Source organism: Pholcus phalangioides, unplaced genomic scaffold (genome assembly GCF_987345545.1).
Source record: "Pholcus phalangioides strain wild (caught in Gottingen) unplaced genomic scaffold, Ppha-v1.0 ptg000003l_1, whole genome shotgun sequence".
Lineage (NCBI taxonomy): Eukaryota > Metazoa > Arthropoda > Arachnida > Araneae > Pholcidae > Pholcus > Pholcus phalangioides.
In genome coordinates, this window is record NW_028301596.1 from 25024921 (window position 1) to 25050818 (window position 25898).

Here is a 25898-nt window from a genome sequence, read left to right on the forward strand (position 1 = left end):
TATTGGTTCATTATTTTTGGGGCAGTATATCTATAACTCTTTTGAAAGTTTAAATTTCTTTAATTTTATATTCTTTAAAGAAAGCATAGATTAATGACTAGTGTTAGTAATATATATATTTTATAGATTTTGTTTCAAAAAATCAATAAAATCGTGATTTAAATAAAAAAAAATTGATTCAAAAATTTTTTTTTAAACATTAACAACCCTGAAAATTATTTATCTTGAGAGTATGCCAGCATGGGAGTGACTCGGAAAATTAGGAAACATGTCAGTGAGCAACTAAATGAGTGAGCAAGAGATGAGTGAGCAAGAGATGAGTGAGCAAGAGATGAGTAGAATAACCTTGAGAGTGTCCAAGCATGCAAATAATGAAAAAAGTGACTATAGAGAAAGAATCTGGTTAGTTTGTTAGAGTGTATAAGCATGGGATTGGCTTGAAGAGCAATGAACTAGGCTGTGAGGCAAAAAAAAAGCAACATAGAGAGTGTGCAAGCATGAGATCGACCTATAGAGTAAGGAATGTGGCCAGTGAGAGACAAAAGGAGTTACATTGTTATTGATGAAATATTTTAACACTATAGAATATATAATGTGCCAAGACAGAAGAGATATATTTTTATATTACCAATTATCACATTGTGTTGAAAATTCAGTCAAGTTTAACTCTTAGCATGTAAAATTTCAAATAGGTATATAGTATATCATATAGTATATAGTAGAGAATAGTATAGTATCATATAGGTATATAGCAGATTTCAAATAAATTTCCATGTTTATATTTGATCTATTACGTACATACTTTAAACAATTTTAAGCATGTCCCCTTGCATTCGGGGAAAAAGGGGCACAATGATTGAATTCTCTGTCATGACAAAATTCAATAATTGTTCAATTTTTACATAAAAATATAATTCATATAAAATATACATAATCTTGTACAAAAATTTACTTCAGAGAACAACATAAAACCCCTGCCCTGATAGCCCATGGGTGAGGCTTAATATACAAAAAGGTGCATAATCTGGTCTGTAAATAGGTTGGGGCATCGAGCCAAACGGGGCCTCACGAAAAATATGTATACTTATTTTGCAACCTTTTAACAGGGGCCCCAAGAAGGCACACTATGACCTTACGCATGATCATTTAATTTGATATGAAAAAATATTGAGGGGGCTGAAAATACCTAGTCGTCCTGTACGCAGGAGGAATGATGTGTGTAGTATTGTGTATATTCGTGAATATGGGTTAGGGGCTCAGCACAAAATTTATAGAGAGAGCTCAACATGGCTCATCACAAGGGTGGGGCTGCCAGGCCCGGGGCAAATACGATAATTTTTCCATGCGCCTAAGAAGATCTTAGTCCAAGGTTTCTACCCCAGAACGTGGGCCATAGGAGCTCAAATAGCCTCAGCTCCAAGGTTCCGGCACGTACGGCTCAAGTGCCATGACAACCCTTATTTACCTTTTTTTTCACACTATAAATTCACTACAGAGGGGCCCATTTTAACCTGACCTAAGGGCCTGCAAAAGATCACAGCCCATCAGGAGGGAACAGATTTATGAATTTAAATGACAAAAAAAATGATGGTAAAAAAAATAACAAACATTGACAATATCTTGAAAAATTTATCCTCTAGTTCGACAATAATAGTAAAATAATGCTTACCTTTTCTCTAAACGCTGTCTTCGGCATCAACTGTTTCATTAATGAACAAAAAAATCGCCGCCCTTCACAGCTTGCAACTAACGCCATTCTTCCCTCTCTTTCCAAAATGGTCGTCTTTGTTGACGCTCACTGACAGGGAAGGCGGGAGGGGGAAACGTGTCATGAGGGCCTGTACCGTTCTTGGTCACTGTAGGTCGTTATAAATGGCAAGTGCGACGTTATGATGGGCAAAAAATTTGGATTATTTTAAAAAAAAACTAATTATCCTATAAGATATTCTCTTCAAAACGAGATGCTGTAAAAATGAAGTAAAACTATTTTAGGGAAAAAATGAAGGTATTTTGGCCTTTACTGAGTGAATACATTTTTACTATACCGTTCTGTATCTGAACACGTAGAAATTTCGGACCTCTTCCCAACGCTCAGTATTCATTTGACAAACCGGTATCACATCAATGTCAATCCGACGCATGCCGATACTGTTTTGCTACAGGGGTAAGGACCTAGTTGAAGCCCTAGAAAGATGACACCACCTATTGAACATAAAACAAGCCAAATGCTGGGCACACACTGTTAAGTTTCACCAACACAAATCCGACATACATAGCTCCCGTATTCAGGTGTGAAAATAAGTGGCGACAGATCAGAGTGGTGGACCATAAGGGATAGAATGAAATCATTCTACCAGGAAATATCTCTTTGCAAGGATTTATTGAAATAGAGAATCAGAAGATGAGTATCTGTGAGAGAGAGAGAATCTCACACTTGCTTTAAATTTAATTGGAAGATATTGATAAAGCTTAGGGTTTTAACGAAATGGAAAATCGATCAGAAGGGAATTTATAGATTTATTTATTAGTAAATATATAAATGTGTGCCTCCAAGTTTTAGTTACAGTGGATCCTGCTTATTAAGTTTTTCAAAAAAACTGTCATAAAAAATGTAAGGAAGAAAACACTTCAAATATGGAAAATCTTAATGAGAATTACTTAATACAACTTATTTTCATGGTCCCAACTCTAAGTAGGAAAGCATTCTAAATGGGAATGTTATATCAGGATCGAGAGACTATATTTGTTTTCAATTTATTATATGTTCTAAATTCTCAAGGTTAATGGGCTTTTTTTCCTACCAGTAAACAATGAAAGGAAATGATCCTTTGGATAAAAATTTTTTAGAAATGAATTATTTGATTTACAAAGATTACCTCTTTCTCTTACCCAGAACATGGCTCTGCTCAACAAAGAGATCAAAGGCCTGGGGACATGCTGGAAAAAATTCATAGATATACCTGTGAATTATGGGAGGGCATACTTTTTTTCATCAAGATTAATTTTTTGTGAGGGACCCACTTTCACTCATAAAGGACCCAGATTTTTTGAATAACCTGGGTCCCGGGACCTAGGTAAGTTAGAGTACAGCGGCAGAGATGCCGCTGTACTCAACTCACTATGTGTAAATTATGTTGTATATGTTGTATAGTGAATCAACTCACTATGTGTAAATTATGTTGTATATGTTGTATAGTGAATCAACTCACTATGTGTAAATTATGTTTGTTATATACACATATCAAAAGATGGTGCTGCATTGTTGCCGCTTTGCATCTGCACAGTAGTACCATACAGCAGTGACGAGAGAGTTGATCGGGCACACATAGCCACATGTTTCTCTTGTTAATCCGTTTGTGAATAAATATTGCTTATAAGTTGATTCTCGTTCTAAAATGAAATAGATTATTCAATGTCACCATCCTATCATTTCATCACAAAACCAACTTGAAACGGGATTGAAATAATGTTTCTTGTGACACTCTCATTGATTTGGTTGAAGGCATATCAAATCACATTTTTGCTTTGATTAGCAACAGAGGTAGTTGTACAAAACATTAATTTTGATTTGATAAATTTATATGTAGTTTGTTTGAATTTTATTTTACTTTTCAAAACTCAGTAAGAGTCATAATTTTGTCTATACTATATTTTTCTTTTCCATAAAATAATGTGAAAATATTTTTTATATTCTTAATATTTGATATAAAGTTATTTTACATTGTCATAAAACAGCTTGAAATTTTTTATATATTTTACTTTGTTCCTTCTTGTGATTTCACTAAAACTAAGAGTGTTATAATTATGTATCACTGTGTGTATAAAGTGTATTTTTAACATGTAAAATGATTTGAAAATATTATAATTATTTTTTTCTCAGATTGAAATTCCAGCATCTGGAATCAAAAATAGGTACATTGCAACACAAGGTCCACTTCCCATTACAGCTGTAGATTTCTGGGAGGTAAAAATTTCTGTTGTTTAAAAATACCTTTCACGTTTTGATTGCCTTCTGTCTACTTACTTTTCTGTGAAATGTAAAACATTATAACAGTGTTCCATTATGGTTTGCTAGAACTAATAATTTTATGTAAAACAGTATTTTATATCAATCCTGTTCAACTGAAGAGGCATCTTCTTAATGTCAATATATACAGTGAAACCTGCCTAAGACAGACACTTTATGAGATCGAAAGCTGTCTTAAGCGGAACAAATTATAGTCTAGTGAATAATTAATGTTTTTTCAATATTAGTAAACCTCTTTAAGACAGAAACTATAATTGCGGAAACTGAAGGCATATTTAGTCTTTTCGTAGATACAAAACCTTCTAAAATGGAAAGAATTTTTGGCCAAGTGCAAGTTTTTGTCCTTTGGATGGGAGTAAAGTTATGTTGTTTTACCCCCTTTTTTGTTAGACGAGCTCTTTCACTTATTGGGCTTATTATCTATCAGAACTGATTCTGGGGGTCGGGCTTGAGAGGAAGCAAATTTTTCAATTTCAATTTATTTTATTAAATAACAGTTACATTCGCAAAAATAACACCACCCAAGAGGCAAATGGCTGCCAATACTGAGGTTATGATCATAAAAAAAAAAAAATTAAAAACTGATACAAACGTTTCATGGGAAAAAATATATATATACATAAATTCAAACACACAAATAATCATAAATACAAAATCAAGTTAATTAGTAGTACAAGTATTTTGAAATTAATTAATAAATATTTATAATGTGTTCATTATGTTGAAGTAAAAAAGAAAAAGGGGGGGAAGAAATGTGTGTGTTATATACATGTACATATTGTGGCTGGCTTTCGGAGTGCTACTTCAATTAGACATTAAAAGGGATTAATAAGATTTGCAGTTATGGAACTATGTGAAAATAAATTTCAATATCATTTATTGAGTGAAGATATTCTTTAAGCTTTCTTTTGAAATGAGGCAGATTTGTAATTGTTTGCATTTCATAAGGTATTGAATTGAAGAACCTTGGCGCTATGAAAATGAAGTGTTTATGCAAAATATCTTTGTGTGCATGTGGAATAGAAAAAATACAATTTGGTCTACGTGTATTTACTGTAGTGTGCATGGGCAAATGGTATTGTTTTTTGTACAGAGTAATTGCAACTTTTAGCAAGTACAGCTGACGAACAGTTAAGACGTCAGCATTACGGAAAAGAATAATAGACTGGGTGTTATAGTCATTATATATCAGTCAAATTACTTTTTTTTGTAGATTAATTATAGGACGAATATTACTATTGTAATCTCCACCATATATACAAAGATCGTAATATATGTGTGATTGAAACCACGAAAAATACAAATTTCTGATGAACACTTTATTAACCTGACTTCTGAGATGAAAAAACTTGAAAATCATGTACCTCGATTTATTATGTAGAAAGTTTGTGTGATTTCCATTTTAAATTATTATCGAAATAGAGGCCGAGATATTTAATACTCTTGACAGCTTTAAGACAGTTACATGAACATGAAGTGAAATTACATTGGTTAGTATGGTATATCAATTGAATAGGGTCAGGAGAATTATCTCGTAGGGAAAATTTCATGTATTTGCTCTTTTCAATATTAATTTCCAGATCATTAATAAGAAACCAGTTCCGAATTTTTAAAAGATCTTCATTTATTTTTTGATTCAATACCTCTAGTGGATCATTACTTGCATACATGACCACCGTATCATCAGCAAAGCAGGTAATTTTACCAAAAATATCAATGTCGCAAAAGTCATTTATGAATTTTTTAAACAATAAGGGACCTAAAACTGAGCCCTGAGGGACTCCCCTTTTAATTATTAAAGGAGAACTGTAGAAACTTGAACATCTGACTCTTTGGATTCTATTTTTCAAGTATGATTTCATCAAATCGTGTGTGCAACCCCTGATGCCTATTGAATACATTTTCGAGAGAAGAATATCGTGATTTATTGAATCAAAAGCTTTTCTTATATCCAAGAATATTGCTATTACTTTGTGGGATTTATCAACGTTTTCATAGACAAATTGAGTAAAAGTTAATAATGCTGTTTCAGTATTTTTTTTTCAGTAGAAACCCATGCTGATTATCAGAAAAGAATTTTGTTTTGTTGAGGAAGTCAAATACTCGGATTTTTATGATGGTTTCAAACACTTTCGAAAATGTTGGAGGAACAAATATTGCTCTATAGTTGTTAAAAACAGACACATCTCCTGATTTGTAAACTGGAGTAACATTTGCAATTTTTAAAACATCAGGAAAAATAGAGTATTTAATGCAGTCATTAAAAAGTTGAGTCATATAAGAAACCACATTATTTGGAAGCACTCTTAGTATCTTTGAATTAATAATGTTAGAATAATTTTTACCTCGAGATATATCAAATATAATATTCGAGACCTCAGTATAACTTATTTCAGAAAAAAATTGAGAGTTATTATTAATTGAATAGACAGGAACGTAATTTCAATACGAAGAGTTAGTTCGACTCGACATCGTAATGAAATGGGTGTTAATGTTATTTAAAGTTAAAATTGGACCCCTTCCCATAGGCAAAGATTGTTTTGGCCCATTGGTACCTAATATTTTATTTACAAATTTCCATTGCTGTTGTGATGTATGGCGTTTATTAAATTCATGTAGAAAAAATTTATTTTTTGCTTCAGTAACTTTCATTTTAATATAAGAAGTAACCGATTTATAGGCAATGTTCACCAAGACATCAAATGGAAATTTTTTACATTTCAAATAGAGACTTTGTTTTAGTTTTACAAGATCCAAAACCTCCTTTGTAACCCAACTATTTTTTTTTCTGTTTTTCGGTTTATTGAAGCACTTAGTATGATTTATAGTGATAATTTCAAGAGTTTTGAGAAAAGAGTCAAATGAAATATTGGGATCACTTTCTACATATGCAAATTCATAATTGCTTAAGTAATCAGTTTTACTTTGGTAATCAACAGAGATAAATTTCTTTCTCAATTTATTGGAATTGTAAGTATTGTTAATAAAATTTAATTTACAACCAATTGCATAATGATCAGTTAAACTAGATTGGAAGATAAATGAATTAACACATTCCATGTTTCTGCTCATTCTGATGAAAACGTGGTCAATACATGATCCACTGCCATTAGAATATGATCTGGTTATGTTATTGATGAAACATTGGGAACCAATACCATAGAGAAAATCAAGATAATCAATGGCAACGTTATCATTAACATTCAATAAATCTATATTTATATCACCAATCAGAACAACATTCCGATATTTAAGTGTTTGTAAAATCAGACTAATTTCAGATACAAAATCTATACTATACAAAATTTAGTAAAAGCTTATTCAGCATTTTATTTACGATGGAAATGGTGACTTTTGTTATAAAACACTCCTATTTCTTGGAAAAGTTTGATCATTTGGGAAGAGTAGTACTTGAATGAGAAAGACAGAATTATTGTTCAAAATTTAGCGATACTGTGTTTTGGCTACTGAAGAGATTTTCATTCAGTATATATATATATGGCCACCAGCAACAAGAAACGTGTATTGAATTTGAACACAAAAATGGAGTTCGTAGAGGCGTAAAAAATTGATTTAGGTGCTACAGATATAGAGCTCCCACATGTCCTACTTTTTATACTTTTTGGTAAAATTTCATACTTTCTAGTTTTAGTCCTACATTTCCTATTTTTTTTACCAAAACCTATCAACAAAGTTTGTATAATTGATTCTAATTGAGGAGGGAATCATCGACATAATGCCAAATAACACAAATGTAGTAGACTGAAATTATATATTCTGCCAAAACAGAAATTGTATCTTTTTTAAAGCTATTTGGGGGGGGGGATCATGTGTGCTTTATTAATTTTTCATTTGCTTGGTTTGATGGATCAACAAGTAGAGTATTGGTTAAAACTTCTGCCTGGTTGAAAAAAAATAATTTTTTAGGTTCCTGTTTATAAAAAAGACCATTCCTAAAAACTAGTTGCGGCTTCATAGTCTTGGACGTTAACTAAGATTCAAAATTATGGTGCACATTTTGAGTATAGGTGATGCAACAGTTTGCATAGCAAAGTAGTTGAGTACATAGGCCTATTTATTCTAGGTTTGGTGATTCTCATGCTACCCAATAACATTCAATTGTCTTCTGTATTTTTAAGGGCATGCAGAGACATAAACAACATTTGCAATGCTCAGCAAAGAGCTAGAAATGAAAGTGCTTAATTTGTCAAAAATGATTGGCATTGAGTACTAGAATTTAAACAAATCCTTTTAACTCCTTACCGATCCTTGAAGGTTTCTGGGAGGTTTGTGAAAATGACATATTTTTGGCTTTCTGAAATGGACTCATCCAAATTTTTACCCCTCACCTAATCCCCTTCCTTCTTTACCATTCAGTTTCTATTCTTACCAGCAAAAGCATTGCTGTTCATTTTTTCATTTGAAGTTACCCTGTGGAGACAAATTGTAAACTGAAATCATCCTTTTTTACAGCATTTATCCTTTAAATAAAGAAGACACCCAGGTCTTTTTTTCTCTATGAAAGACATGTATATATGCATACGAGTTATCTTTTCCGTGTACGGGTCCAGCTGATTGTCCAGTTAGTTATTCATTCATGGGCGGCAGTACTCTTCCCGCCCCTTTCACGCCCCAATTACCCTTTCTCTTTAAGACATTTTCACCATCTTCGCAAATTTGTTTCCCTTTTCTCGAATACAGTAGCCACCTCTTATAAGAATCACTGGTTATAAGGATCCACCTCTTACAAGAACCAAATTAGCAAAATGAAAACAAAACACTGTTTTAAGAAAGGAAAATCATCTGTTTCAAGAATATTTCCGCTTATAAGAATCAAAAAAAAAATTTTTTTGTCAAAAACTGCTACCCTTCATCCCAGTGATGGGAACTTGTAGAATATTTTTGAATATTCACAAGGTTACTTGAAGGATTGCTTATTGTCACTTTTAACTTTGTAATGAAACCATTCCATACTGACTGTTGCCTTTTCTTCCCCACTCCCAAACAGTAAGAATTGCAGCTTTACAGTAAAGTGAGCTTCCTTGCATGAATGGCAAAACCTATCCACATGTTCGTGGTAAAAAAAAACCCAGTTAGTGGTATTTTGTCAAAGAATTATAGAACTGATAAGTGAATCTATTGGGGCACTGTTTCCTAAGTGGGCTAGCTTAAGTTGGGGAGATTATTAAAAAATATTCAGAAAAAAGGGGATCACACAAAAAGTTAAGGAACCTTTGTTCTAGAGTTATGCACTCTGACAATAGTCGTAGCCCCCTAGGTTAGAATCTGTGGTGGGTCCCTGAGCCCTTTTCAAAAGATAAGACCTTATCGATGGAGAAGAGGGAGGTAGCAGTTTTCTGAATATACTACCTGAAGCAATAGAAAACGTCGTTCGGGAGCAATAGCAAAAACTATACAATCGATTTTGTTGTAAGTATTCAAGTACTAATGCGGTGCGAGATGTATTTTATTCAGAACACTCATGGAAAGAGCCCACTTATAAGGTATTATATGCTTTGTAAAAAAAAAAAAGGTGAAATCATTGCTCAGAAGTGTCACTTTTGCGAAAATGAGTTCTTCAAACTTGTCAATCAAAGGACACAAATCCCCTGAACAAATTACAGTCGTGCCTTTCTTTCTGCTCTTTCACTGCCTTCTTATCAATAATTCTAACCCAGTTGAGATCGTAAATCCAGATGTTTATCAAAATGCAAGATCTGTAGAAAATGCAAAATCTGTAGTCTCATGCTCAGATACTACCACAATCGGGCAACAATGACAGGCGTGTTTACTGTTTTGTCACCTGTGAGCTAAACAAATTTTGCCACCTTCTCCCATTCTATTCTAATATTATTGACCATTTTTCCTAGAATTCACCACTCTGGGCAATATCCGGCTTAGACTCCCACTCCCGTGAAAACGCCTGTGTCTGTAAATCAGTCAATCACTCTTTAGGTCACTCACATACTGGCACAGAGTTTGCCCTGACTTTTTTATCAATTGTAGCAATTTGGTTAATTAGATGGAAGAAGTTGTAGCCAAATGAGAGAGAACCACAGCGAAATTGACGCGTCATAAAACGTGGATTCGAAAACAACTTATATCAAGTTCAAGATGAAAATGTAAATCACAAAATGCAAATCATGTATAAATAAAAAAATTTTGATATAAAACGTAAATTATAGTACAAAAAATATTTTAGTTCTTAAGAATTTGCAGGGATTTTTTTGCTGTCTACAATTCAAAAGCGTTTTCGAAATTCAATTGTTGCCTGCTGAGACCATTAACAGGAACAGAAATACTGTTATTTATATTTTTTACATTTATACTGTTGCCAGAAAACTCTTCAGATCCATTCAGCTGACTACTTGCAGTGATGCAGTTGCTTTGTTCTCTTCATTCACGCTTTAATTTTTCAAAAATAGTTTTTGTTACAACTTGTTACAGTGCGAAATCAACTTTGAACAGTTATGTTCATGCCTTATGCCTTACGGAAAGTTTTTTCATCAATTAGTGATTGGGTGTGTGTGTACTTACAGATTGCTAATTGAATTATTGTGTTGCATATTCATCATAGTCGTGTAGCTGTAGTCGTTTAGTTAGGAACAGTCACAATTTTTGCTATAGCTGAATTCCTAAATTCGTCCCCTCTGAGTATCAGAGGGGAATTCTGTTTTTCCTGACTACTTTACTCTACTATATTAATCTATTCATTTTGATTGATGTATGATCACCTGTCGACATTTTTATACTGTGTTTAACACTTCTATGTCTTATTCATGAAGAAAAGCTAATTATATAATTATATATATACAGTATATATTAACTAATTATTATACATAATATAACTAATAAATATAAGCAACTAAAATAAATCTGTATATAATAACTGGGGGGGGGGGGAATTAAGATACCTCTGATGAAAATAAAAAATTTGCGTTGTTTTGATTTTTCTTTGCTTAGGAAAAATTTATTCCGTACAGTCACAGTATGTCAGTCAGTATGGAGTGGAGTTACTTAAATCAGTTTTCAAATTATTTTTAACTCTAAATAAATTTTCAGAATTAACAATTTTGCTAGGGGAACGTTATTTGGGCACTTTCCCTTACTAACAAAAAAGTTTAACATAGTAGTATAACTAAGTTTAGATTTTTTTTTTACATTCATTGCTAAATATTCTATTGGTCCAGGAAAGAGCTGTAAAGAAATCATTCGACACTGAGAAATTAACATCTGTAACTAATATAAAACAGATATAATTAAGTTAAGCACATCATATGCGGTATTTACACTGCTCAAAACAATTACGGGAGCACATGGTTTTAACAAAATTACGCAAAGATGTATACCGATAAGTAACATAAAATGAATCATCCATAATTTAAAGCCTAGCAGGAAACGGAAGAAAAAAACTTCATATGCAAATCAAAGTTCATGACGTCAAAAACCAGAAAAAGGAGATAAGGGCAGAAATCGGGATGTTGCAGAAACGTCTGTTTTACTGCCGTAACTGTGAAATTCGATTGCGCAGTATTTTTTTTTGAGACAAGGTGACTTGAGGATGTCTCAACAACGTGATTTACCGGAATCCGTGGCATGGCGTGTTATAGGCAGACTGGAATCCGGGCAAACACAACGTAGTGTCGCGGACGCTATTGGAGTCGCCAGAAGTGTTGTTTCAAGGCTGTGCAATCGATTCCAAGAAACAGGAAATGTTAGACGTCAACCAGGGCAAGGTCGGCCACGCGCCACTACAGCAACTGATGACCAGTATATACGGTTAACAGCCCGTCGAAACAGAACAGAGAATGCTACGCAGCTGCAAAGACGGTTGCTCTTGGCAACAGGATGAAGGGTGTCCAGCCAAACAGTACGTAATCGGCTTCATGAGGGAGGGCTCTATGCACGTAGGCCAATGGTCTGCATTCCGTTGACCCCACGCCACCGTACGGCCCAAAGAAGATGGGCTGCTGAACATCGAGATTGGGAGCAACATGATTGAAGCCAAGTGCTGTTTACAGACGAATCCCGATTCAGTCTGGAGTGTGACATCCGACGTGTTCTGGTATGGAGGGACAGGGGCACTCGAAATAACCCGCATTCGTTCATGAAAGGTCACAATACAGACGAGTTGGTTGGATGGTATGGGGTGGAATCAGCATAGGCGAACGTACGCACCTGCATATCATTCGGAATGGCACTTTGACGGCCCGAAGGTATGCAGACGAGATACTGCGACCTTATGTCATCACTTACGCTGGAGCCATTGGAGATTCCTTTGTTTTCCAGGATGATAATGCCCGACCGCATAGAGCTCGTCTGGTGGAGAACATGCTTGAAGCTGAAACAATACAGCGTATGGAATGGCCAGCGTGCTCTCCTGACCTGAATCCAATCAAGCATGTTTGGGACATGCTCGCATTGCTGCTCGACCAAGGCCGCCTGTTACTGTCCGAGACTTGCAGATTGCACTTCTTGAGGAGTGGAACAGTATTCCCCAAAGTCTGATCGATAACCTCATCGCATCCATGGCAAACAGGTGTGCAGCAGTCTTAGCTGTTCGAGGAGACCACACGCCCTATTAAAACTCATGCATCATGTCCAAACAGTACTTTTTTTTTTATCGTTTACATGTAACCGAATTGTTGCCCTAAATCATCTTTTCATGTTTTTTCCATATTTTCAAAGAATTAAAGCTTAATTACAAATTTTTTTACGTCTTTTTTCTGTATTGCGCATTGATACGCATGTACTATCCATTGTATGCTAATATGTGGCTGTCTCGCACGGTTTTCTTCACTTTTTTGCTTGCTCCCCTAATTGTTTTGAGCAGTGTACTTCATTTGTGCAAAAATACATAAATATATAATTCTTTCAATCTAACACTGTCCCCCATTTTTGGTCGAATCATTCAAAATAAATTTTTTTTAGTAACCGAAAATGGCATCTCAAAATTTTCGAAATTGAATCTTCAAATGGCTTCGTGAATATATCTGCAATATTAGATTCACTCTTGATTTTTAGTATTTTAATGACCCCTTTTCCAATGAAATCTTTTACATAATGGTATTTTACATCTATATGTTTGTTCGCATCTTTTTCTACGTAATTTTGAGAATAGTCAATAGCACTTTTTGAATCACAGTACATGATAGGACTAGGTAAATTTCCTATACCACATTCTTTTATTATTCTATCTAACCAAATAATTTCACTACACAAAAATGCCATCTGGTCTGCTTCTACTAGCTAGAAACATTAGGGCTAATAAGATAATTGAACAACGAATCAATGATAGTTGGTGTAACGATGTAACATTACTTCCCAGATTCTATTTTTATCTTCCAAAATAATTTCGCTAGACAGATGACAACAATGACTCAACAACCATTTCGTTTTCTTAAGACTTTTAATTCGGCGTTAATCTTCATATTTTACAACATATTAAGCCAACAGTAAATTTGCTTTAGAGTTTTAGCATTAACATATCACAGATTTCAAACGTTCTCACCTGATCGGTCCATTGATTACAGCCTTCTGGATGTCACATAGACTAAAGATATAATAGACCGCGCACGCTATTCATAAAACTTGTCGAACGTGAAGAAAAGATTAGCAGTATTGTCGGGGAAGAACAGGTTCTGCGCTATTACATTTGTCTCGTTTTCGCAGAACCTAGTGATTTCGTGTTAACGCAAGGATGTTGCTGTAACGAAATTTGACTCGATCAAGTTGATGAAAACTTTCCTTCATTTCCTCAATGAATTTCATTCATTCTTTTGTAAAATATTTAGGGAATGAGGGATTCGAAAAAAAATCAATTCTATATAATATAAACAAATATTGAAAAACGAAATTTTTTTTTCCAAAAGGGGTAATTCCTAATAATTTAAGACTTTTGAGTTTTTAAATTTTATTATATAACCTATCTCTTATATATACAGTCTAGTATTTCATTTATATTTTTAAATATTCTCTTCTCATTCACTTTGTCACTTTTAATTTCAAAAATTTATTTTAACTAGGGATTATTAAAACATAAAAATTATCTTCCAAGAACATTAAAATTACTTTAATCATACATTTATTTTGAGCATATAATTATAATGCATCATATTATGTTATGTAATGTCATGAAATATTTAAATAATAAGTAAAAGTTTCATTTCCAACATTCTTGAAAAACCTTTTATAACCTTATCACACAAAAATGTAAACACTTACATAATATTTCAGGAATAAAATGAATTTTTCAAGAAAATTGCAATACCTCATCGTCAGTACTTTTCTAAATTATAAGAAATGAAATTTCGTGTAGCGTATATATGTAATAATTTAGAGTACGTAAATGTATGTTACATGTCACATATGTGTAACCTCTTCGCTCCAGAAGTATACATATGTGAATTTTCATTTTTTTTAGGCATTAAGTAGTTTTTAGAATGATTCTTTCATTCAGTTAACATCTGAGGTACACATAGTGACTTCAGATCTTAACTCAGATGATCCTAATAAAAATATTGACTGAAAATTAATTAATCAATTATTTAATTGATTTTTGTTGTTTGAGGGCAATTTCACATACAACAGACGCAAATTAATCAATAAAAAAATTTCTTTTCTGTAATAGTTTTATCTCAGGCGTGAAGAGAGGTAAAAATACTATTTTTAGAGGTAGTTATACATTTTTATACAAAACTGCCATTGTCTAGAGGGTGCGTTTTCATTACATTCTTTTTAAATAAAATATTTGCCATAAATTTCTCATTCTGAAAAGCATAGTTTCTTCAAGTTGAGCGAAACTCGAATAAACTCACTAGCTCGCCAAATCTTGCGGAGACGTACATTTCAGTTAAAAGTTAATAAAACTCATTACTTCAATCATTTATTGCCAAAAATTCTATTAAAACATTTAATAATGGCTCATGACATTTGAATTTTACCAAAACTTGGAACTTTAATTGAATTAAATCCAAAATGGAATCGTTAAAAACTGAGACTACGTCAGAAATCCATTGAATCGTCAATTTAATATTCCAATTTTTAATTTATAAGGGGAATAAGCAAAAAAGTATTCCCTTGTGAAAGGATACTGGTCCCCCTTTCCTAAACCGTTCAGAACATCCGAAAGCTGCACAAGTGCTGTCCATTCTAATCAAAAATAAGACAGCGCGTGTAGATCGTCATAGGAATAGCGATAAGGAAAGCATTGAAAGCGAGATCCCCTGACCAGCCTTTTGACCGGAGTCACGCGACTCCGGATCTTTGCTTCACATTGTAACCCCTCGCGCTCTCTCTATATTATTCTTATTCTGTGGGATGTCACTGTCACAAGAACGCGAACAGTTCACTTCTTGATTTATCCGTGCGGTCTCTTGGAGAGGGGGAGGGTCCAATGCAACAGCATCCGAAGAGGTGAACCCGACGAATAACCAGGGGCGTAGCCAGAAATTTCGTTCGGGGGGGGACCAAAGTGACAGAACAATGGATTTGGCCATCTTTTTCCCTTTTTTCGGTCATTTTCTCACATTTCGGGGAGGGGGGATCAGACCCCCAAGTCCCCCCCCCCCCCTCGCTACGCCCTTGCGAATAACCCTTAACGGATGAGAGCCGACATCTCGTAGACACTTCAACCACAGGATGAGCGACTTTTGACTAGATGAAGAGGACGATCAACGGATCGATCGGTGCCGAGGCACCCTGCTAGATTATCAACTCATGGCTGGAACGAGGCGGGATGAAATGAAACGTAACGTCCAAGGACCAACTATCAACGTGTCAGTTCGTTGCACACTACCGGCATATAAGGGAAAATTTCCCATCTCGCCTTACCGGAACCAATCCGTATCGAGACTCGGCGGCGTTAGAATCGACGTAACATTTGAGAAATTTACATATTCACATGAACTAAAAATATTGCATGACATTCGGCATCTGGCAGCGCAAAAGATCGTAACATGGCGGTCGATCGGCGGCACATGATCTCGCCGATCGATCCCAGCATCAATGTTAAAGGTAATAAAAATGACTAGAAAAGGACCATTTCCGGCGGGGCCTAAATGGTAACGTTACATCGGCAGCTGCTCATATTTTTTTCCCGCGAACTGAGTGATACTGAAAAGCGATACAGTGAACTCTTGGCAATTTTCGAATCGATCATTCACTTCCGATATTTACTGGAAGGTAAATCGTTCACAGTTTTCTCTGATCATGGGCTGTTGGTGTTTTCTTTGAGTCAGAAAGCCGACAAGCTTTCTCTTTGACCAATTAATCAACTCAATCCGATTGCCCATTTTACAAATGATATTCGTCATATCGAGGGAAAAATCTATGTGGTAGTGAATGCTCTTTCGCGTGCAGGAGTTGACCTACTTTTTTCTTTTTCCATGAATTGAGAACTCGGCGCCGAAGCATAGAGGAATGACCTTGAACTGAAGCAGTTGCTCAACGGCATTATGTCATCTTCACTCACGTTTCAACAGCTACCTCTTTCTGGAAAAATGCAAAACTTTTTCTCAACACCTGACGTCTAAGCCACAGCCGTATATCCCTAAACAATATTGTTTGCAAGTGTTCAAAATTATTCATCAACCAGCTCATCCGGTTATTCAATCCACTGTTAAAATGATCGACAGATATGTATAGCTGAGCATAAAAAAAGAAATCCGGAATTAGGCCCAAGTGTGCATCGCCTGCCAGAAATAAAAATTTCATCGTCATATCAGCCCTCATATTAGACAGTTCGTATCTCCATCCAGACGGTTTAGCCACATGCACGTCAACATAGTGGGCCGATTCCATTATCAGCAGGTTTTCGATACTGCCTCACATGCATAGATTGCTTTTCAAGATGGCCCGAAGTTATTCCAATAACAGATATTACTGCTGAGACTGTTGCTAAGGCTTTCATAAGCATCTGTGTCGCATGATTTGGAGTACCAAAGTGATAGTTACGGATCAAAGCAGACAATTCCAAAGGGATCTATTCTGATCTCTTAGAAAACTATTGGGGATGGAACAAAATCTTACCACTCCATACCATCTGTAAGGTTCAGGAGAAAAGAGGTTGGAAAAAGGCCGAGGAGAAACAGGAGTCGCGAGAGAGAGAAACGAGAACGAGTTGAGACATTCGAAAAAGAGAAGGAGTGTAAAAGTTTGGACCGAAGAGACAGGACGGTTTCGTGGAGGTGTTGGATAATAAATTAAATAAAGTGTTGTTTTCTTCCTTTTGGGAGTCTAGAATCCAGTTATTTCGCCCTGGAATCGTAGTGGAGGTACAGCCGAGGACCTACGACCGATAAGAAGAAGAGGGGAACTTTACTCCATCTGAAAAAGAATTGTTCTTAAAGCAGCAATCAAGTGCCATTCCTCAACAGATTTGGTGGGAGTATTGCCAATCGTTTTTTTTTTGGTGTAAGGGCGACATACAAGCCAGACCTGGAATGCGTCACATCTGAACTGGTATATGGTGAATCAATCAAACTCCCTGGTGAGTTCTTTTCAGCTTCCAACACAGATGTCACTGAGAAACAGTTGCTCACCAAGTTACGACAATACTTTTCAAAAATTCGGCCTTTACCAGCATCTCACCACAATAAATTCAAAACGTTCATCCATAAAGAACTTGATCATTTCCACATGTTTTCCTTTGCAATGACGCTGTTGCAGTGCCCATATGATGGTCCCTACGAAGTAGTCACAAGACAAAATAACAATATCACCATCAGATGCATAGGAAGAAACGTATGTGTGAATATTGCACAATTGAAACCAGCACACACCGCCACAGACAGTGGCAGTCCAAACAGCGAGCCCATTGCGACTCGTTACGGCAGGGCAAGTCGTCCTCCAAATCGTCTCATTTTATAAGTGCATGTATAATTTTGTCCTTATATGCATATACACTGCTGGCCACCCAAATTGCAACACCAAGAAAGACAAGAGATATCGCAACAATATTTATTTTGTAGATAACATGTTGACCAAGCATCAAATGATTAAATTTATAGACTTCTGTGAAGTGTGGTTCCTGCCAAAATCAGTAGCCAGAGTAGCCGCCATTGTTGGAGATCACCGCTGCCACACGCCTCGGCATTGATTCAAAGAGACTTTGGATGTGTTCTTGGGGTACAGCAGACCAAGCAGCTTCCACGCGTTGCCAAAGTTGATCTGGTGTGGCAGCTGGGGATGTAATCTGGGTCAATCGTTGAGCAACCATGGACCACATGTTTTCTATCGGCGAAAGATCCGGAGAGTGAGCAGGCCAGGGAAACAATTCAATCTGGTGATTGACGAAGAACCTTTGGACAATGCGTGCCACGTGTGGTCGCGCATTATCCTGTTGAAATATGGCTGTGGGCAAGCCCTGAAGGTAAGGAAGGACAACTGGCTCCAACACCTCGGAGATGTAGCGCTGGCTTTTTAAAGTACCGGCAATGCGTACTAGAGGAGTGCGAGAGTGATATCCAATACCGCCCCATACCATAATACCCGGTGCAGGACCAGTGTGGCGGTGCATAACGCACCTGTTCAGCATCCTCTCTCCACGGTGTCTCCAGACTCGAATCCGATCATCGTGGTGTTGCAGACAGAAGCGTGACTCGTCAGTAAAGACAATTTCATTCCATTGTGCCGTCCACATCCTTCTTTCATCGCACCATTGGCGGCGGAGACGTCTGTGGTTCTGCGTCAAGGGTAGACGAAGCAATGGACGTCTTGCGGACAGACCACTCTGCTGTAAACGGTGTCGAATGGTACGTGCAGACACTGGATGATGCGGTACAGACTGAATGTGCTGTGCTATGGTTCGTGATGTGGCTGAGCGATCCATCACTGCCATACGCACAATACGCCTGTCATCACGTGAAGTGGTGCACTGAGGTGGATGCGATCGAACACGTCGGTCCGCCGTACCCTCCTGCATCCAACGATCACATATCCGCATTACAGTTGTTTGGTTTCGTCCAACACGACTACCGATTTCCCTGAAAGATAATCCACAATCTCGGTAGGCCACTATCCTTCCTCTGTCGAACTCGGATACTTGATCAAAAGATGATCGCTGTTTTCTACGAGGCATAATTGATCGTTTTTTTGAAAAAACCACAAGAAAAACACAATTGCCGTACTTCAAATCGTCGAAATCTCCAAGCCTTAAATAGCGCTTTGAAGTGGCGCCACAGGCGCACGTGATGTGCGTCTGCGCTGAAATTCTAATCATTTGCATATCTCACCTCCGCTAATGCATGTTGTAAATTTCATATTATTTGCATGCTTCCTTCAGGGTGTTGCATTTACGGTGGCCAGCAGTGTATTTTTTCTTTTGTTGTCAATTGTTAGTTCATGCTATCTTTACTGGAAGGGGGGGGGGGTACTGTGGCACTGCGGTCATAAATAAAAAGCATGAGCTTCTGGGGAGGAAAAAAGTAAATCAGTTGTCATTCCACCTGCACTCAACAAGGTCATACCTTCTTTCGTATGAATAAATTTCTTGTTGTTTATTTTATGCTATCTTGTGTAACTAAATATTATTTAAAAAAAAATTTTTTTCATTATGAATTTCTTTACATTGAACAGTTGTTATTGCTATATCGACAGATGCTATTGCTATATCGATGAGAAAAATTACATAACTTTTTATATTTCAGATGGTATGGGAACAAGAGTCATCAGTAATTATAATGGTAACTGCATTGATGGAAAGAGGTAGAGTGAAATGTCATAAGTATTGGCCAACAGTGTATGAGAGCTCTGATTTTGGTGCTCTTAAAGTTACATGTTTACAGGAGGAAGAAAATGAATCATTCGCATATAGAGAACTTCTGCTGTATAACAAAGAGGTAAATATTGAAAATTATGTGAAAATTTAAACCTTCAGGCCAAAGGGTGGTCAGGCTTCAGCATTTTTTTTTTTTTGAAAGATCCAGAGCTTAAATTTTATTTTTACAGTGATCTGAGTCATGACTGCAACTTGCAAGGGAGATCTCGTAGCCCAAAAGATGCCATCTTTAGTGGTTTCAAATTTTAATGTGAGTAAAAGGTTGCAATAAAAAATATTCATTTTTTACAATGGTCAGGACAAAATCATGTCTATTGTCTTTCTCAGTTACAACTATGATTGAACAGGCAAGAATTTTTTAAATATTCTTTTTAAGATAAACATTTTTTAATTAGTCTATGGTTTCTTAACTGCCATAGCCATTTCAGGATTTTTTATGTAAATTTATTTCCTGATTAACTTCAATGCTAGAATTGGAGGGAGTAGAAATGGTGTAAGCTCAAGTTGAAGTCATTGTTACGGTGTACAAAGCGAGAGAGGAAATAGACTCATCAAATTTGCAGAGAGCAAACAGTTATGCATAATGAATTTGTTCTTTAAGAAGATCCCCGAAATAATTGGACCTGGAGAAGCCCAACTGGAACAACAAACGAGATTGACTACATCCTATATCTAATAAGAAGCATATGATCCAAGACTGCAGTGTTTTCAACAAACTCAATACAGGAAGTGTTCATCAACTGGTGAGATGAAGAATAATGCTTAACACTAGGATGGAAAGAGCGAAACCTATCAAAAATACACAAACTGTCATCGATATGGCAAAGTTTCAAGAACACTGATATAAATTTCAGTAGAGCTGAAGAACTGATTTTATTTGCTATGTAACACCACTGAAGATGAACAAGATGTCACCGCGATTAACAGAACTTTGGCCACTACCCTAAAAGAAGTAGCAAAAAAATTCGCTATTTACATCTTCTCAAGCTCCAAAATGAAAATGTGTCTGTATTGTTTTTTAATATTCAACTGCATAAATTCACATAGTTGTTTCAAAGTTAATTATGGCCCTGTAAGGTACATTGAAGAAATTCCACAGCTTTAACTAAGCATTTTTGGAAGCTGAAACAGGCAGATGGATAACTTGAAATACAGGGGGGGGGGGGGTCGAAATATTTAACGCCCCTTGAAAAAGGAAAAATAAAATATTCATTTCTACATTTCTTTAAATCTAATTTGTTTATTTCATGAGTCGCACAGGAAGTCGCCATATTGTTTTACATGGACACAGTTTGTATATCCCTCAAAGAAAGAGGATATAGACGATTTCACTTCGATTCGAACTCTCAAGTCTTTGGAAAACAACATCATTTCTATCAATTGAATCACATCATCTTTTAATTGGTAGAAAATGTGCTCAATACTCAAATACAGTGAATCCTGTTTTTCAAAAATCCATCATGAAGAAACGTAAGCAGAAAAACGCTTTAAACAGGAAATCTTGATGAGTATAAAGCCGGGTTTTCCTAGGAGTAGAATTTGTGCGCCTTGTGCAGCGTGAAAATGCTGGTTAGTTAAAAATATGAAATTCGGGTTTTTGATTAATAAGCGTTTTCGTGCTGCAAATGCTGTAGAAACTCACTTCTAGGAAAACCCTGCTTTAGTGGTAGATGGAACACAGCGGAAAAACGTTCCAAACAGAACGGGGACATTATATGCGGGATCAACTGTAGTTTCTCATGAATATTTTTTACAGAAAAAGCCATAAAATTTAAGATGATTGACCAGTTCAATGACTTTTGATGGTTTTCCTGAAATAATTATTGAACAGGCTATGGTATGCAGATTGCCAGGGCAGTAACCAGGATTTTTGCCGATCGGGGTAAACATGATTTTGCCGCCCCCCACGCTCAATAATTTTATGAAGGTGTTCTCTGTACCGACCTAAAACTGCTGCCCCCTAAATTTTGTCCCCCCCCCCTTCCCACTCTAGTTCCGGCCCTGCAGATAGCAAACATCAGTTCCATCAGTACACTATCAGTTCTTTCTTTTAGATAAAAATCTTTCACCCACAGAACTCAATACAACTACATTTTGCTTAGATATAGAAAGCAAAAGAGAGAGAGAGGTACAGAGCGAGGAAAACAAACAAGTATAGGACATTTTACATTATGTTTAAATAACACTTCTGCTAAATCTTGAAATGAATACCGTAAAATTATTTGACACTGTAGCAACAGTAATGTTATGATAGTATATTTCTTCTCAAGCATAATTTTGAGTCGAAACGATAGATTTTTACAAAAACGTTTTTTGGGAAACATCTGTGGAAAAGGGTAATTTTTGAAAAAAGTTCCAGTTATATGGTTTTCACATTTATACGACATGTCAATCAGTCAACTCCACCTTTGATGCTGCCTCTCCCCAGTATCTGTCAGCCATACACCAGGGTCATCTTTAGGGGATGGTAGGTAAGTTTTAACTACCCCGATACAAACACTTTATTAAAGTTCAGAATTTTCTATCAATATTCTCACTATAAATTCTTACAAGAATTGCAATTTTCCCTGAAAGATTGGCATAATTTGATCAGAATGAATGAAGAAACATACTCAAGGCCTACCCAATAATACTCTTGAATAGATATTGAATTCTTTTATTTATGTGCAATCCTATACAACACACATTGAAAGTAAGGAGCCGTTTAAGTATTACGTCATCATCGATGGGGGGGGGGGGTTCCGATTTGCTGACTTTTGATGACAAGGGGAGAGTGGGGGTTTGGATAATGCTTACGTCATCAACCACCCTTTATGAAAATATGAGTTAGGATTCAGAGGGGGCAGAGCTGATGACGAAATTTTGCTGACAAGGGGAGGCTCAAAAATCGCTAAACATTTGCTTACGTAATACTTGAACGGCCCCATAATGAAATTTTCTTATCAGTTTCTCTGGATCTGAGATTTGTTTGTTGTCAGCAGAGAAGAGTAAAACATTTTTATGTAAGAACTTTTTACTGTATTCTAGTGCACTGATTCTACATTCTATTCAGATCATAGCCCAGAAATTATAATTAATAAAATAAATTAGGGGGTTCTTGACCTTTTGTGTTTCATCGTGAAACCCCGATCATATCCTTGATCGTACAGCTGAAGATGGCTTACTCTGGTCCAGTGTTTCTCAACAACCAACCACGGTTTCCGTTTTCAAAAAAGAAAAAAGTCGCCACTGCAAGCAGCAGAAATTACTATGGTCGATCGTCTTTGCGTCAATGTTTCGTGGGAGAAAAAAAAAATCATTTCATGAATAAAAGAGCTATTCCGCGCTGAATTATTAGTGTTACATTGTAAATTTCGCCAAATAACGAGTGCTGAATTGCCAAACATTGTGTTGAATCGCCAAACATCGTGTTGAATATTTTTAAATTTGCTCCCATTTCGCAACAATTTCTTTGAGTTTAACTCAAAAACAAGAAGGAAAATTTAAAAAAACTTAATTTTAAAGAATTTGTGAGTATGTGCACTTTGAGCGTGAGGTAAATAAACAGTTGCTGCAAATATAAACAATTTTGTAAGAAAAATCTTTGTCAGCAGCGTGGTTTTTTTATTTTGAATAATTGGAAAGAGGGAATAAATATCTTTTTTTAGAATATTTATAATTTATGTGATGCTGTTATGAGTATTTTTGACCGAAACTTTGAAGGTTTTAGCAAACTTTGGTGACAACAGAAAAGTATACAGTCAAACCTCGTTAATGAGTCACTTTTGGGAGAGCAAAAATATGACTTGATAAGCGGAGTGAGCCATAGCTGTGCCAATTCCTGGTTGAGGGTAATTGGTACTTCCAAAATGTGATCCGGTAAGCGGAGTGACGTGTTAACCGGGTGACGCACTAACGAGGTTTGACTGTATATGTGGATTGATTATTTTATGAATTCTTATGATGCTGGGTCAAAAGTTGTAATTTTTGAACCACTTCTGCGTCTATATTTTTGAGGAGAGGGAAAATTTGTTTGGCAAATTAAAAAAATATAAATTTGCATATGTACCCCGCCTTTTTTTTTTTTTTTGCTGTAAAATTTGAAATTTGTAAGTTATGAAGTTTGCCATGACTCCTTAAAAAGTCCTAAATTTTTATTTAGGAAATTTTGTATGAACCCTGTTACCAAAAACTGGACATTTTTGTTGAATGTGTGATGTGTGATCTTATTATGTTTAGTACTCATTATGTACTCTTACATAGTGTACTTATGTCACTCATGCAATGCCAAACATTTTTGACTTCTGGCATCCCTGGCAGCCGCACAAGCAAAAGGGTGTCATTAATCCAAAAAGGTTTGGGAACAACAAACTGATTTATGCCGGATATTTTTGTATGTGTCCATAATGTATTTAAGTATGTCTGAGGCTTATTGTGTGTTTGAAATGCCACTGTACATCTTCAGAATCGAAGTGAAAGATGTATGAATCGATTGAAATAATTTTTTTTAAATGTTTGATTTTCTTCCAGCTTCCTTTCGAGAAACAATTTGAAGGGGAGTTCTCTGCTTGAAGTTGAAAAACTTGAGCAGGCATTGTGTTGTGTATGTATATCTATTTTTAGTGAAATAAATTTATTATGACCAATCGGAGAAGAATGAAAATATATTGAGGTAAATGGTATATATACAGACTAGAGCAGGGGTTTTCAAACTTTTACCATTCGCAGGCACTACTTTTCGTAATCAAAGCTTATCTGTGTCTGTGGCTCACCATAGCAGTTGAACAAAGCATCTGTTCAAGAAACTTTGTTGGACCACCATTCCACTGCACCCCCCCCCCCTTGCCCGACAGGTTGGCAGCGCATTTTGAAAACCCCTGGACCCCAAAGCAGAATGTGCCAAAATCTGCGATGTACGTTGCAGAACAATTTGGAAGAAATTTAAGAAAAATTTCAAAAAACCCTCGTATGTATAGGGGGTTTTTACTGCAGAACATTTCCAGTCAGCTGAGGGCCCGTCGCAGAACAGTGCTAAACATTTTGCTTTGTGGCCCCTGGATATGGCTCAGGAAAGATTAAATTTAAAAGTAATTTCTTGCTCAAAATAGTCTTGCGGAAGCTCGCTGGAACAAATGGTCTTGGTGAGCCTGTAGACACATCACATACCAGTTCTGTTGGGGTAAATGGACTTGGCATTGACTTGAAAGTCAGTGAACTAGAGTTGTCTTGCTGCAACTGTTTTAATTCAGGATCCTCTCGTTGAGCAGTTGCAAAAAGGTCAAAATCCAGGAATGGTGATTTGGAAATTGAGTTGATTTCTATTCTTGAAAGAGCATCAGCTACCACATTATCTGCACCTTTAGTATGACGAACATCAGTGCTGAATTGCGAGATGAAGTCAAGGTGTCGCCATTGACGTGGGCTGCATTTATCAGGATTTTGCTTGGAAGGCGAAGACAAGAGGTTTCTGATCGGTGAAAATTGTGAACTCACGGTCGTCGAGCATGTGCCGAAATCTTTTGACAGCAGTGTACATTGCTAACAGTTCTCGGTCGTAAGTGGAGAACTTCTGTTGACTCTTTGTCAGTTTCATGGACAGGAATGCAATCGGTTTCCATCCTTTTCCATTTGATTATATTAGCGCTGAAATTCAGAGGATAATATAGATAAGATATTTTCCTAACGAGCTTGAGGTGACCACCGATAAATGGCTCCTTCATTTCCAACCCAACTCATTAATGGCAGTAAATTGCAATATAGTGTTATGGCCAGCATTGGTGTTTTGTGAAGTTGCCTGAGTTCTTCAGGATGTGGGGCCATGCCCTTAAACTAGGGAGCTCTTGGTTTTCCCTCATTGTTTGACCAGAGGACCTTCAGGTAAGTGCTGGCAAACTGCATGACAGCAAACTCCATATTAGTAAGTACCGTAAGCCATCTCTTGGATAAGTGCTAATTGAAAAAACACTGTGATGTAGATAATCTTTTAAGAGTAGACTCAACATTTCATGGGCACTTTCATTAATAGGTGAAGGAGCAGGCATATATTAATTTGGTCAAATTTAACGCTAAATTAAATAAACAGCAGAATGGATAAAAGTTTTGGTATATGAATTT

General features: G+C 36.1%; 1 protein-coding gene across 2 annotated transcripts in view; it reads left to right on the forward strand.

Annotated features, from left to right (window-relative positions):
• Positions 1 to 25898, forward strand: part of Ptpmeg (protein tyrosine phosphatase Meg) — a 595691-nt gene that overhangs the window by 515669 nt on the left and 54124 nt on the right. For both annotated transcript variants that reach the window (XM_089247192.1, XM_089247198.1), the window contains 2 exons: positions 3881 to 3964; positions 19675 to 19866. In XM_089247192.1, the coding sequence (XP_089103318.1) occupies positions 3881 to 3964; positions 19675 to 19866 (276 nt within the window). The remainder of the gene's footprint in view (positions 1 to 3880; positions 3965 to 19674; positions 19867 to 25898) is intronic.